Source organism: Cataglyphis hispanica, chromosome 8 (assembly GCF_021464435.1).
Source record: "Cataglyphis hispanica isolate Lineage 1 chromosome 8, ULB_Chis1_1.0, whole genome shotgun sequence".
In the NCBI taxonomy this organism is placed as follows: Eukaryota; Metazoa; Arthropoda; class Insecta; order Hymenoptera; family Formicidae; genus Cataglyphis; species Cataglyphis hispanica.
In genome coordinates, this window is record NC_065961.1 from 3,979,616 (window position 1) to 3,992,725 (window position 13,110).

Below are 13,110 nucleotides of genomic sequence, written 5' to 3' on the forward strand. Positions count from 1 at the left end.
TTTTGCTTGAATTGTCAAAACAAGAAAGAAATAAAAAGCCTAAAAAATCGTGGAGAGAGAGAGAGAGAGAGAGGGAAAGAGATTTGTCATTACGCCATCGTATATAACAGCTTAATCCGGATTGATTCGAGGAGCTTATGAGCGATCGAATCGTCTTATGCTAAAGAGGCATGTCCGGATTTTTTTTTTTTTTTTTATATACACAGTCGTTAATTAATTCGAGCGGCAAGACATAACGAGATACATATCAATGCGACATTTTGAATTTTCGTTATTGGACGGTTTCCGGCGAATGAAACGACGTGCACAAGGACACGTAAAAGCGAAGACGTGACTTTATCCTTGAATTATTCTCGTAAAACGCGAGGACGCGCGAAGCGATGATATCGTAAACGTAACAACTTCATACGCTGATCCTAATTAATGTCCCGATAAAATACGCCTACGACGGGATCACGTGGGCACACCCAGGATAGTTCTCCCTCGGAAGGACGAGTTGAATGGAGGATAAATTGCTCGACAATAAAGTCTCTCTCGTAGTCCCGCAGAGGCATCGCGTTTTGAAATTGGGGTGGAATACCGTTAGGTCGGAATACCCCCGGGGGTCCGTGCACACAATGGCGTCCTACGATGCTCCAAGTTGTTTACGTCACAAACTCCGAGGGGGGAGCAAGGGCTGAAATCGGAAAAAAGACTAGACTACACGTTGCCGCCTCTTTTTTATTGACCCGAATCGACCGCACGATTCTCTTGTCGTCGTAGTTGAAGCTATGTATGTATATTTGTAAGCAAAAAGATATTTATTACAAATGATTTTAGTTGAAGATACATTAGCGATTTTTTTTTAAAGTCAGATGATAATTATTTTTTCGAAATAATGCATTTTTTATTATGAATTTTTTTATTATGACTTCAATTATGAACGAAATTATTGTAAACAATTATAAACGAGATACTAGCATTTTTTTGTATCGAAAACTTGTTTGAAAACTAATTTGTTAAATAGAATGTCAAATTTACACAGGCATCTTTGAGATATATTTTAATATCTCTATATATATATATATAATTTGACAATTAATAAAACCCGACAAGATAAATCTTGAATTGATAATTTATTATGCTTTTGATTATTAAACGTAAGATAGAATTTGCATCGACGGAAACGTTAATGGCTTTTTCTCTGTTTTCTGTCCCTTTGAAAAAATATAAGATATCGGTTTTATAAACTTTCACTGATGACGGTGGATCGTTGGTCGTGCTCGGTCGCTGGTAGCAGCCGAAACTTTTAATAAAGCGATCGCAAATCTCTTCGTCCCCTTTCGATAATAGAATAAGAGAGGGGAGGAAGAAAGTGACCCTTTCGATCCGTTACCCATTTGTTATCATACCGCATTATACCGAAGTTATTCTCCCGAGTTGAACGCTTCTTTAAATATCGGCCGACTATTAATTGCATTGTAACTTAAATGTATTAATCAAACAAGATGGAAAACATTTGTTGCAACGTTATAATACCATCGTCTTTAAAATGCACGTTTAACGTTAGATATTTTATGTCGCGGTAATTAACAAATTTACATTATTAATTTTATATTTATAATTTATTTTTTTTTTTATTACGATCTATTTCTTACGCAGATAAAAAGAATTTTTTTAATAAAATGACAGCGAGTCTCTTTAATAATGAAGGGATGTATCATTGATATTAAAAATAATTTTACTTATATTTGTTTAATTTAAATTTTCTCAAAAGAAAGAAAAACAAAAAAAAGAACAAACTTAAGAGGATTGATCTGATAATTAAATAATAATTAAATCTAATATTTTCACACGAACGAAAATTTCTCTTCCGCGATACGGAAATAACATTCCGTAGTTGATGGATGCATTTTAAAATATCCTCGACGGACGAACCGGATGCTGAATAATTGCGAAATTCATCTCATCTTCTCTAGCCGCAGATTCCCCGCTCTTGTTTTAATTATAAGTCTCTCGGAGATATTATACTGCGCGCAATCTATCCGACATATATTTCGCGGCGCGTCCGAAATTACGTTTGATTTATGGCACGAGTAATGTTGCGGCGCTTTATATAGTAATACTTCATCGATAACATCTCTCTCTTTCTCTCTCCCTCTCTCTCTCTCTCTCTCTCTCTCTCTCTCTCTCGCGCGCGCGCGCGCGCGCGCGAGCTCACAGCCTGAAATTGGATCAGTAGCTCGGTGACAAAGCAGGTGCAACATGGAGCACAGTGGCTCACAATGAGAGTAATTAATGACTGCGGCGCGGACGCGCGTCGTAACGATGAAATGCGTCGACGAAGAAATAAAAATGCGATCTGATGATTTTTTTAAAAATTATATTTATAAGAGCGACCGCGTATATATATGTTGATCCTTGTCAAGCAAACGTCGATCATCGATATAAATTTGATTAAATAAACGCGATAAATATTTCAAGAGAAATATAATTAATATGTCTCTCTCGAATTATTAATAGTCCATTTTGTTTTATATCTGATTTATATATGTAAATCAGATAATAATATTTCGTTTATAATATTTCCATAATTTGATATATTCTTATTCTTTCATTTTTATGTGCATTTTATATTTGCAGAAAAAAAATTGCAAGATAAATACGCAATGCGGCAATTTTGTCGGTGTCAAATTCTTGCCTCGCAAACGAACGAATTAACGAAATATTGCATTTCCATGGTCGCGCCTAATCAATGCTATAACTATAATCGGATAACACAGAGGAATTACCTCCGCTCGGCATCGTTGTCTGATAATTGACACGCGTCGCATTGCCGGCGAAATCGAAATAATGCATTCGACGATGATGCGTGATCGCATTATGTCCGTATGATTAGCGCACATGCACTTTCGCATTGACAGATAATCTGAAATTTCACCGATAATTTTATATCAAACATCATGTGTGTGCATTTTAAAGATAAGAAATTTGTTTACAGCCACAAAAAAAAACCGATAAACCTTTTCATCACAGCTTCTTTAGCCGGACAGGCTTATTTTTTTTTCAATGAAAACATCAAGTAATATTATCATTTATCGCAGCTCTCTTTCTGAGCAAATTTATCATACATTTTCCGAACTGAGAGAGAGAGAGAGAAAGAGAGCGTTCTGAATTAAAATGTCGTTAATGAATTAAAATAAAATCCCTCTTAAAGATTTACTCGAAAAGTACGATTTTTTTCTCTCGAAGTTTAATTCGCCGGAAGCTCGTCAATCGTTAATCACTCGAAAACTTCGTATAAGTGCCTGGACATTGTCGTTGAGGGAAAAATCGATTCCGAATCGACGAATCTCTAGAAGAATATTCCAGATAAGAAGAACTGCAGAATTGCGCGATTTTTTTTTTCCTATCTTTTTTTCTCTTGCGAATCCGAACGGACTCACGTTTGCGGTTCCTGCGGTGCATCCGCACCTAACGGCGCTGCATACGTGCGATGCAGACGATGCGGTATGCGGCATGCGGCGCGTCGCAGGACCGTACGATCGTTGGTGCAAATTGCAGCGAGGGCGGAGGGGGATGAGAGAGGGTGGATAGGAAGTTTGAAACCCGTCAGAAAGAGAGAGGGGATAATCCGATCGTTCATTAATCCGGGATCATTTGAGCGCGAATGAGATACATGTTTGGTGCGGTGCTTTGTAGAATCCACGTGCGTAAAGGCTACTTATTGTTAAATCATCGGTCGGATCGTTTTCATTACTCGGAAATGTAATGCCGATGTAATACCAAATAGGGACGATATTCAATTGCCGCTATCCCGAGCTACAATATTTTAAATAACAATATTTTACGAAGAGTCAGAAATAATGACTGATGTCGTTGTTACGATTAAAATTTCATAAAGATAAGTGGATAATAGTATTTTTAGATATCGATTGTGATAGTAAAATATTCTGTCGATAGATTTGACTACAGATATACGGAAATGATTTCCGAGTAGCCGGTGGCATTAGAACCGGAATATTATCGGAGGGATAAATACATTGATCAGGCAACCCGAAATTAGAGCGCATAAAACTGTCCGCGGTCGTTTGCCCCGCGATGAAAAATCGTGTCATTCGGACGTGCCCGCTAAAAGGACGCGTTATAATTTAACGGATAAATTATTCATACGTTAGGGCTTACACCCTGCCATTATGTGGACGCACGAGCGGAAGGGCGGTAGTGTGGACGAGAATTATGAATATTCAGAAGAGTTCGCACGTCGTAAATTTAAACTTGTCGCTTGTGTTTCTGCGACGCGGACATGTAACCAACGCTCTTCACACCGGCGCGTATATTTTTTCTTTCTTTTTCTTTTTTTTTTTTTTTTAAATACCATCAAACAAAATTACACCGCCGTACTTTGCGGCGACATCGATCGCGGAATCGATAATCAATCAATTCCGAGCGCTTTATTAAGCGCGTTTATTATTAGCCGCGCAATACTAAGTTCTCGACATAACTGTCACACTCTCGATAGTACTCGCGCGATGCAATTTCGGTGACGATGGGGCGTGAGGGAGAGCGGGGGATTGAGGTTTAAATTGCGTCTAACTTTACCGCACGATCGCAATATACGTGCATATGAATGAGCATTCGCTTTTGCCGAGATACACATCGGCAAAGGACTTGCTCTCGCGCGTCCTTTGCCTCTCAACTCGCAATTTTCGCTCGTCGCTGCATAGAAGCCGAATTAGAAGAGGCGCCAGAAACCTCTTTCATGCATACGTGCGTGAGCTCGCTGCGTAAACTCTCTGCAGGATCAACCGCAGAATTCCGTATAGCTGCGCAAAACGAAAGAGACCTCTCGCTAATAGCTGTCATACGACATAATTACGGCATGCTAAGAGCACGAGAAAATGTGGAATAAAAAGAATAAATTAAATTAATTAATTAAGAATAGGAGAGTATCAAATATAAGTCGGATATTTTTATAATAAAGAGAATTTGAAATAAAAATAAATCCAAGTCTGCGAACGTAATAATAGAGCCTTATCTTATTCCACGTGTGTGATAATCGCGATTTGAGATATTTTTTTATCTTTTGCATCGAATATGGAATAATATTCGAACGTGACATATGACTTGGTTGCAGGTGCTCAAAGGACCGTTCACGTGCTGCACAATTCGGAGCAGCCAGCCTCGGTGTTCGCTATTTTAGAATCGGGCAGCAAAGTTGTGCCATTGATAGCAGACGGTCTGTTCGATTTGCTGATGTTAAAAATGACGAATATCTACACCAGTAAAAAGCAGACGAAGATCGAGTCGAAGGGGCCGCGCTTTGAGATCGGTGACTTCTGCGTCAAATTGGGAAGCGTGACGATGAGTCAAAATTTCAAAGGCGTCCTAGTAGAGGTAAGAGCGACATTCTCTATTTCTCTCAAAAAGAAAAGGGATTTCCCGAAAGCGACGAAAATCCGCCCGTCAGTCGCGAATTTCTTTGATCCGCGGAATTTCCAGCTCTTTCTCCAAACGATATTCATCGTTTTGAACTCTTGCTCCAATGGATCATCGTTATCTTTAACTTGGAAATTTATTTCTCTCTCAAAAATTCACATTTAAAAATTATTTTTCTACTTATATAAATATAAGATGAAATTTATTCGGAATATTATTGATTGTTTGCTTCCATTCTTTTGATCTGAGAAAAAATCACATTCCGGAATCTAGATCGAATGGAATGTGATCTCGTTTGATTTCGAATTCCTGAATCTCGCCGAGTGCAATGAATTCTTGATCGGGAGATAGGACGCGTTAGCCCCTGTTACTTCCGGTGCTCCTTGCCAATCACGCGACGAGCGTGCATTATCGATTGATAGCTCACAAGACCCCACCTTACATACATGCAAACCGCATACGTACGCCGGTTATAGTTATGCTTTAGGGGCGGCACGTGAGCGTCACGCACCCCTCGCATCCTCATCACGTCGCATGGCGAATACGTGTCTCACGTGTCAAACCCGTCGCGTCAAGATATTTCATGCCGTCACCGATCCACGAGCACCGCACGAATAATCGCTTAATTAACTTCGGATATTGACGATAAATCACATTCTCTCATAATCACAATCGCTCCGCCAATAAATACATACATACATATATATAATTCTTTTTCCTTTTCACGCATTAACGCTTTTATTTTGATAAAATTGATAATAATTTTTTTTCTCTTACGGGAAAACAGACCAATGTAGGAAATTGGAGATTTAAAATAAATTTTCGCCCGTCAGATATTTCAGATTTTTTTTTTTTTATAATTAATGTGTCAGCGTGAAAAATGATAATATTTATTAATTAACGGATCGGTGTCGCATCGAATTTTAAAAATTGTCGTCATACAGGGCTCGGATCGAAGGCAGTCGCGTGAACGCACGCGAATATTTCGTACGCCTGCAGCATCGTGCAATGTGCTCACGCACGTGCGCATATTGAACGCTGTATTTGGATGCACTGTGTGCGCGCACCTGTAAACATACAAGGTACATATTACACGGAACGTCATTACAATTGGTCGGCTTGCCGACGTTACGGCTTATTGAGCATCCACATACATTCAACACGGGATCGTAATTTTGCTTATACAGTTTAAAATTATCGCTTTTCTTTTCGATTTATTCATTAAATGTCAATATTCATCGCGGCAATTATATAATTCATTCAATCGACTCGCATTCAAACGAATGTTGCTCATTTGAATAGCGTAATGCGTGTCGGACTAATAATTTTATTGCATAAACATGCTTCTTTCAAATATTTTTACCTCTATTTTCTTGAATAAAATTAGTATTGTCACTAAAAAGCAATGAATAGTCGTCAATGATATTAGTTAAAATATAATATTACAAATCAGTGAAATGTCACTGAAAAAAACTTGGAGATAGTGGCAGTGTCTGTCAGTGTTATTTTAAAATGTGCGTTGTATAATATATTATAATGTTACATATGAGAGATATTTATAATAATATTTTATTAGAGATATCTTAGTCTGATCAAGAATCTTGTTTTTTTTTGTGGAAAAATAATACGTATAATTCTGAATTTTTGATGAATACTAGTATTTCATTCCGATCGTTCTTAAAAAATTAGCGATTCAAAATAATATATAAACTTTTAAAAATTTTACAACGATTACTCAGTGAAATTTACTGCCATAATCGTCGTACATAAAACGAAGGAGCGAAGTGTGAGTGTTTTTACTGAGATCTTCGATAAAATTTGCATCATTGATTCAATCGCTGATTCAATTTGACAGAGTACATATCAAGGAATATAAGTAGGACAAGCAATATTCAAACATCACTTTTATATCAAATTTGTAAAAATCCTGGAAGATTCCATGTTATTTCCTTCTTTCTTTTCTACATCACGGCATTTCACTCTTCGACGTTCGTAGCTTCCGATATATTTTCCGCAACTCGCAACAGATTCATCCAGTCGTGCCACACATACACACACATATACATACATATTATACTCATATATGTACACACATCCGATACCGGCTTTAAATGCTTCAGCGGCCATTCGTATCGGTAACTGCGCCGTTTGTACAGCGACCGCGACGTCAAATACGTCACGATAACCCTCCCCCCTTCCCCGACTACCCCATCAATTTCAATGGAGAAAGCTCCGACGAGGGTCGCGTTAAATCTCGTCGACCTCTCCGAGCACACTTTTTCTCCACGGCTTCCTGCCCTCGAAAGCGGCGAATGCTTCCTTCCTTCCTTCCGCTCTCCTGTTCGCCACCACACTCCCGCACTTAACTGCAATCACTTATCAGCGCGTTGCCAACGTACGATGCAACCGTTGCAGCTTAGCATCGATGACCCAGAAAGACGCGCATTTTTCATTACTATTTTCCAAAGTGAAGCGTATCGTTACGTTTCGCTGCTTCGTGACACGCATACTGGCGATTTGATACATGGTTGCAACCGCGATTTTTCGCGTGCGCGAGATTCACTGCCGACATCATTGAATGCGCCAGCATCATCCCGTATATAATGCTATCCCGTCCGGCTATGCACGACCGAATTATCCGGCGAATTCCGTACCGCAAATTTTAGTTTAATTGATGCTCCCGCGTATAGAGGATAATCTCAGCAAAACTCGGACTTTTGCTTAAGACATTTAAATATTTAAATCTCAACTCTTTGTACATTAAAGCCAATAGAAAAGAGATTATAACAGAGGGCATTTATCTTGCTTGTTTGTAAAAAAAATAAAGAGAGATGCGCAAAAAATTTATCGTTTAGCCGCACTCGCGAAATTGAAACTCTCGGGATATAAAATTATTGAGTAAATTTTTGCAAGTCGAGAAATGACAGTCGGCGAGTCCTCTCTTCCTCTCGGCGAAATTCTCTTCGTTTTCATTTTTCTGGTTTCATTCCGTTTATCGAATTGCTCGGTCCAAGTACCAATTTTGCAGCCGAGCGATATTTAACTTTCAGCCAGGCTCCCTTAACATAGTTGTAAGGCTAGAGAGTGGAAGGAGAAATATAGTGAGGGAGCGGGGGGGGGAGGGGGAGGAGGAGAAAGAGAAATGGAAAACAGGACGAGAGACTGATGCGTCCCGACACATCTCGACATCTGATCTTGACACATCCATAGGCATGATCTCTCATAGTCGGATTCTTCAAATGCCCGACAGTATCCATCGATGTGCGAAAAATGAGTTTTCGACATTTTCAGAGAGTGACGTTTCCATCCGAGGACTCCTCGTCGTATCGCGCTATTTATTCAGAGATGAGTAGTTCCTTCTATCTACTTATGAATACTTGTACGATACAAGTTTCAAGCATCGTTTCCAGACTTGCGCGATTATCCATCCCGAGATACATTGCGCGAGGGAATCCCGATTATACATTTGCTTATCTTCCTCGCGACTCTCCTCTCCTCCCCTTTCCTCTCTTCCTCCGTTCTCCCGGACATCGTCAACACGCCATGTAAGCCGGATTACGCGAGAAATATATAAAGTTCTTGTCGCGGATATTCCATCTTCCGGGTCGTATAAAGCCTACCCGAGTAATACCGTCGTTATCCTCTGATAAATATTAACGAGTCGTATGTCGATTCAATATTGAGAATGTTATTCCGGTTGTATTACCATTTACGCAAGGCATTCAATAATCCTGCAATATGATAAGTTTATTTGAATCTCTAGGTCGAGTACAGACCGTGCGTCGTGCCAGCAGGCTCGTGGGACCTCATACGCGAATTTCTGCAAGGATTCCTGGGCTCGGCTGTGTCGAATCAAGCGCCCCAGTATCTCCAGGTCATTAATACTTATTATGCTACAAAATACGTAATTTGTATAGCGAGCTGTGTGTTCGAGTTTTGAGTGATTACAAAAGGAAAACACGTTTACTTTGATAAGAAACGTAGAATTATTATTTATTAATCTTGAAAATAATTCTTGCAGAACCGAATGAACGAAATTTACCAGCCGATGGATACGATACATCAATATTTAGATCAATTTAGTCAATATAGGAAAGCCACGGGAGTAATTTAAAAGGCAACGTTGGGATCGTATTATTTATTTTATTGTGACATCAACGATTTTAAAGATTTTCAATTTTTCGAAATGTGTAAGAACGCATCAATATTTATTACATTATAATCGACCTATAATGAATTTATTATTCTTTGTATATTATTTGTGTGCGTGTAATGTTATTATATAAATCAAAGAAAAAAACAGTTGTAATTATAAATTATAGTTATTTTAGTGGCAATATATTTTAGATTATTATTATTACATATAAGGTTTCATCAACATTATATATATAGTAGTAATAACTAAATAGAAATCTCAACTATTTTTTTTTTACTATGCTATTATTAATTTTTTTTCAGTGTATGCGCAATAAGCTTTATTAAATAATTTTTGAAATTTTGTGTGTAAACTAACATTTGAAAATTTTTAGAATTTCTGCAAAATTTTTGTCAAATTTATATTATTTTCATACATGTTATCCTCGAACGACTCATTACTGATGGAACAAACGTGCATAATGCGACATCTGCAAAAAAAGCATGAGGAAACCTAATAGTACCAATCTGATCGACCGTATATAATTGATAATGAATCGTCTTATTGTAAGTTGCCGTAATTACCTATTATTTGTAACCTCTCTCGCTCATTATCTAAATATCTCGATCGTGAAACTTTGTTTATAATAGAACGCGTTTTTGTCTGTGGACGTAAACACGGGCTCTCTATTATAAACACGGACTCTATTATTCTCGGCATCTCCATCGAACTCATCAAAGGATTGCCAAATAATAAGAAAATTATAAAATACCCGGTCCATAAAAATACGCGATATGATTTTACGCGATATAAATATTGAGCACTTTGACACGACACGTCGTACTGTTTTTCTAAGAAAACACATACGCTATAAACATGAAAAAACTTACTTAATTCTAAAAGAAAAAGTGCTGTTTTTGTCATCATTTATTAGTAGTATTTGTATTATCTTTATAAAGTATCCTTTCGTTTATTTATATATCACGTTGTTTATATTCGATAATATGGACATCATTTAAAAAATCTAATGAATATTTTTATATTTCTAGTATATGTGTTACATTCACAAATCACTTTTGCATATTGTAACGTGTATCAGGAGGAAACAGATGATTAAAATATCACATGCAAAGTTTACAAAGGACAAAATCAACTTTAAATTGCGAACGCAATTATGAACATAATTTTAATTACATCTATTCAGAGAAAAAACGCGTTGTATAGTAATATTATTTATTCCTTTTTATGATAATATGAAAGCTTTTACGATCGCAATTATGTAAAAAAATATTATATAATTATACCAATAAAAAATATATTATGTGTATATGTTACATAATTACGTGTACTATTACATAATTATAAAAGAGAGAAAAAAGTCATATATGCTTCGTATATGTGGATGGAAGGGAGGGAGGAGAGGCAAGTGTTATATAAAATATTTGCTCACGTTTGCAGGTTTTTTACTGTACCTTACCTACGTAAATGCTACAAACTGCTGCGTCATTCTACGTCGAAAATTATACATATACATTATGCGAAATAAAGATGCGAATATGTACATATTTGACACCGAGAGACAAGTAATTTGCATATACGATTTTAAAGTCGCACGCAATAATCACATTCAGTATATGTGCACATGATTGAGATTTGATATCTTTTTCTGTTTATTTTTTATTTTTTATTTTTTTTTTTTTTTAATGACGGGTTATCGCCGCGATGCACTCTCTGTTTCTCTTTCTCTCTGAAGTTATCCAATTCTGCGAGCCCGCTAGAAACTAACGGAATGCCATTGATCATCGAAAATTGAAAGGTTGTCGGTCACGTGATCGCGGACGCGGCGCCGCGCGGTGTCATCATCAAGAAGTAAGATGCGGATAATAAGGTTGACGTCGTCGACGACGGTGACGAGGACGAGAGTGCGAAGTTTGGTTGCCAGTGTGCCAGTGTTTGTCGTGTGAAGAGGCAAGAAAGAGAGAATCTTTACGCGAAAGAACCGTTTGAAATTCACGAAAATGGAGGTAAAAATTAGTATTTTATATCATTGCATCGAAAGATTATGAATTTGATGATGTGAGAGTTTGTATCATTGCTTGTCATGCTACACACTGTTCTATTTCTATTTTTTTTTTCAGATTGAAATCCTATCGGCAAAATCCTCGACACTGATAACCAAGGTCAATGTAAGTAAAAATATAAGGATTAATTAATACTGAAATAATTTGATTGAAAAATTTAATTTTGAATTTGCCTTTTTTTTATCTTTCTTCTGGATTGGAAAAATCAATAAGACTTAACATTTTTTTACATAGTATGTATATTTTTTGCAGGTAAATTCGAACACTACAATAGAAGAAATTAAACAACAATTGTTTAAATTAAAGAAAGCACCTTATGTTCAAAGACAAAGTCTGAGATTGGAGGCTAAGGGAAAAGCATTGTCTGATTCTGAAACAATTAAATCTCTATCACTAAAACCAAATGGAAAACTTTATTACAAGGATCTTGGTCCCCAAATTGGCTGGAAGACTGTATTTTTGTTGGAATATGCAGGACCATTAGTAGTGTATTTTTGGTTGTATCAGCGTCCATGGTTGTTTTATGGAAATGTCAATATCAGCAAATATCACTATGTAGCTAAGTAAGTCATTCGCTTTATAATTCATATAAAAATTTTAAATCATATTTCCATGAACACTTTTTTTACAGCATTAAATATTTTACATAACTATTTTCTTTCTTTTCAGTTGGGCAGCTGTCTGTTGGACAGTGCATTATGCAAAACGTCTGCTGGAAACTCTGTTTGTTCATCGTTTTAGTCACGCAACAATGCCATTGCGTAATCTATTCAAAAATTGTTCCTATTATTGGCTTTTTGCTATGTATGTGGCATATCATACAAATCATCCATTATATACAGCTCCCAGCGCACTTCAATTCTATATTGGAGCAGTGACCTTTGCACTGTGTGAGCTAGGTAATCTCAGCATTCATTTAGCTCTGAGGGATTTGAGACCACCAGGTACTACAGTCAGAAAAGTTCCCATGCCGACTGATAATCCTTTTACCGCGCTCTTCAAACTTGTCTCTTGTCCCAATTATACATACGAAATAGGCAGTTGGATCGGTTTCACCATAATGACGTCCTGTCTTCCAGGTATGTGTACACAATGGAAATTATGCACAAATTTTTGATTTTTGACATTGCATGCAAATGACAGTTTTACTGATTCGTATATTTAAATTTTTAGCTGGTCTATTTATGCTTGCTGGCGCGTATCAAATGACTGTATGGGCATTAGGAAAACACAAAGCCTATAAAAAAGAGTTCTCGCATTATCCAAAAAATCGTAAAGCTATCATTCCGTTTATTCTCTAAATCAAAGCATTTTCAAATCGTAAGTTATATAATGATGAAAATTAAATATTATTCCAATTTTTTATTTTCAAAATAAATATTAATAAATCTGTTTAGAAGGTACAATTATTTATTGTAAGGTAAATAATATTATAGGCAAGTAATATTAATTTTATAATGAAATTTGCACAAACGT

The 13,110-nt window shown here is 36.9% G+C and overlaps 2 protein-coding genes across 4 annotated transcripts in view; both read left to right on the forward strand.

The window, feature by feature from the left end:
• LOC126851350 (mediator of RNA polymerase II transcription subunit 20) overlaps window positions 1-10,972 on the forward strand; it is a 77,905-nt gene extending 66,933 nt beyond the window's left edge. Inside the window, exons 3-6 of one of the 3 annotated variants that reach the window (XR_007687659.1) lie at window positions 5,117-5,376; window positions 9,182-9,292; window positions 9,440-9,608; window positions 10,056-10,909. Coding sequence is in view for 2 of the 3 variants with exons in the window: in XM_050595227.1 (XP_050451184.1) it covers window positions 5,117-5,376; window positions 9,182-9,292; window positions 9,440-9,532 (464 nt within the window). In the remaining variant the exon portion in view is untranslated. Of the gene's footprint in view, window positions 1-5,116; window positions 5,377-9,181; window positions 9,293-9,439 lie in introns of all 3 variants that reach the window. The other 2 variants (XM_050595227.1, XM_050595228.1) reach the window with 2 other exon arrangements.
• A 438-nt stretch (window positions 10,973-11,410) lies between these two features.
• LOC126851347 (very-long-chain enoyl-CoA reductase) lies at window positions 11,411-13,026 on the forward strand. Its single transcript, XM_050595225.1, has 5 exons — window positions 11,411-11,577; window positions 11,692-11,739; window positions 11,887-12,197; window positions 12,304-12,713; window positions 12,808-13,026. The coding sequence occupies exons 1-5, from the start codon at window positions 11,572-11,574 to the stop codon at window positions 12,933-12,935; spliced, it is 903 nt and encodes a 300-aa protein (XP_050451182.1). The 5' UTR covers window positions 11,411-11,571; the 3' UTR covers window positions 12,936-13,026.
• Window positions 13,027-13,110: the final 84 nt, after the last annotated feature.

What these genes read in the sequence shown, in the direction of transcription:
- LOC126851347 (XM_050595225.1), top strand. An exon ending in AAATATCACTATGTAGCTAA is followed by an intron (nt 12,198 to 12,303) that starts GTAAGTCATTCG and finishes CTTTCTTTTCAG; the next exon opens with TTGGGCAGCTGTCTGTTGGA. An exon ending in AATGACGTCCTGTCTTCCAG is followed by an intron (nt 12,714 to 12,807) that starts GTATGTGTACAC and finishes TTAAATTTTTAG; the next exon opens with CTGGTCTATTTATGCTTGCT.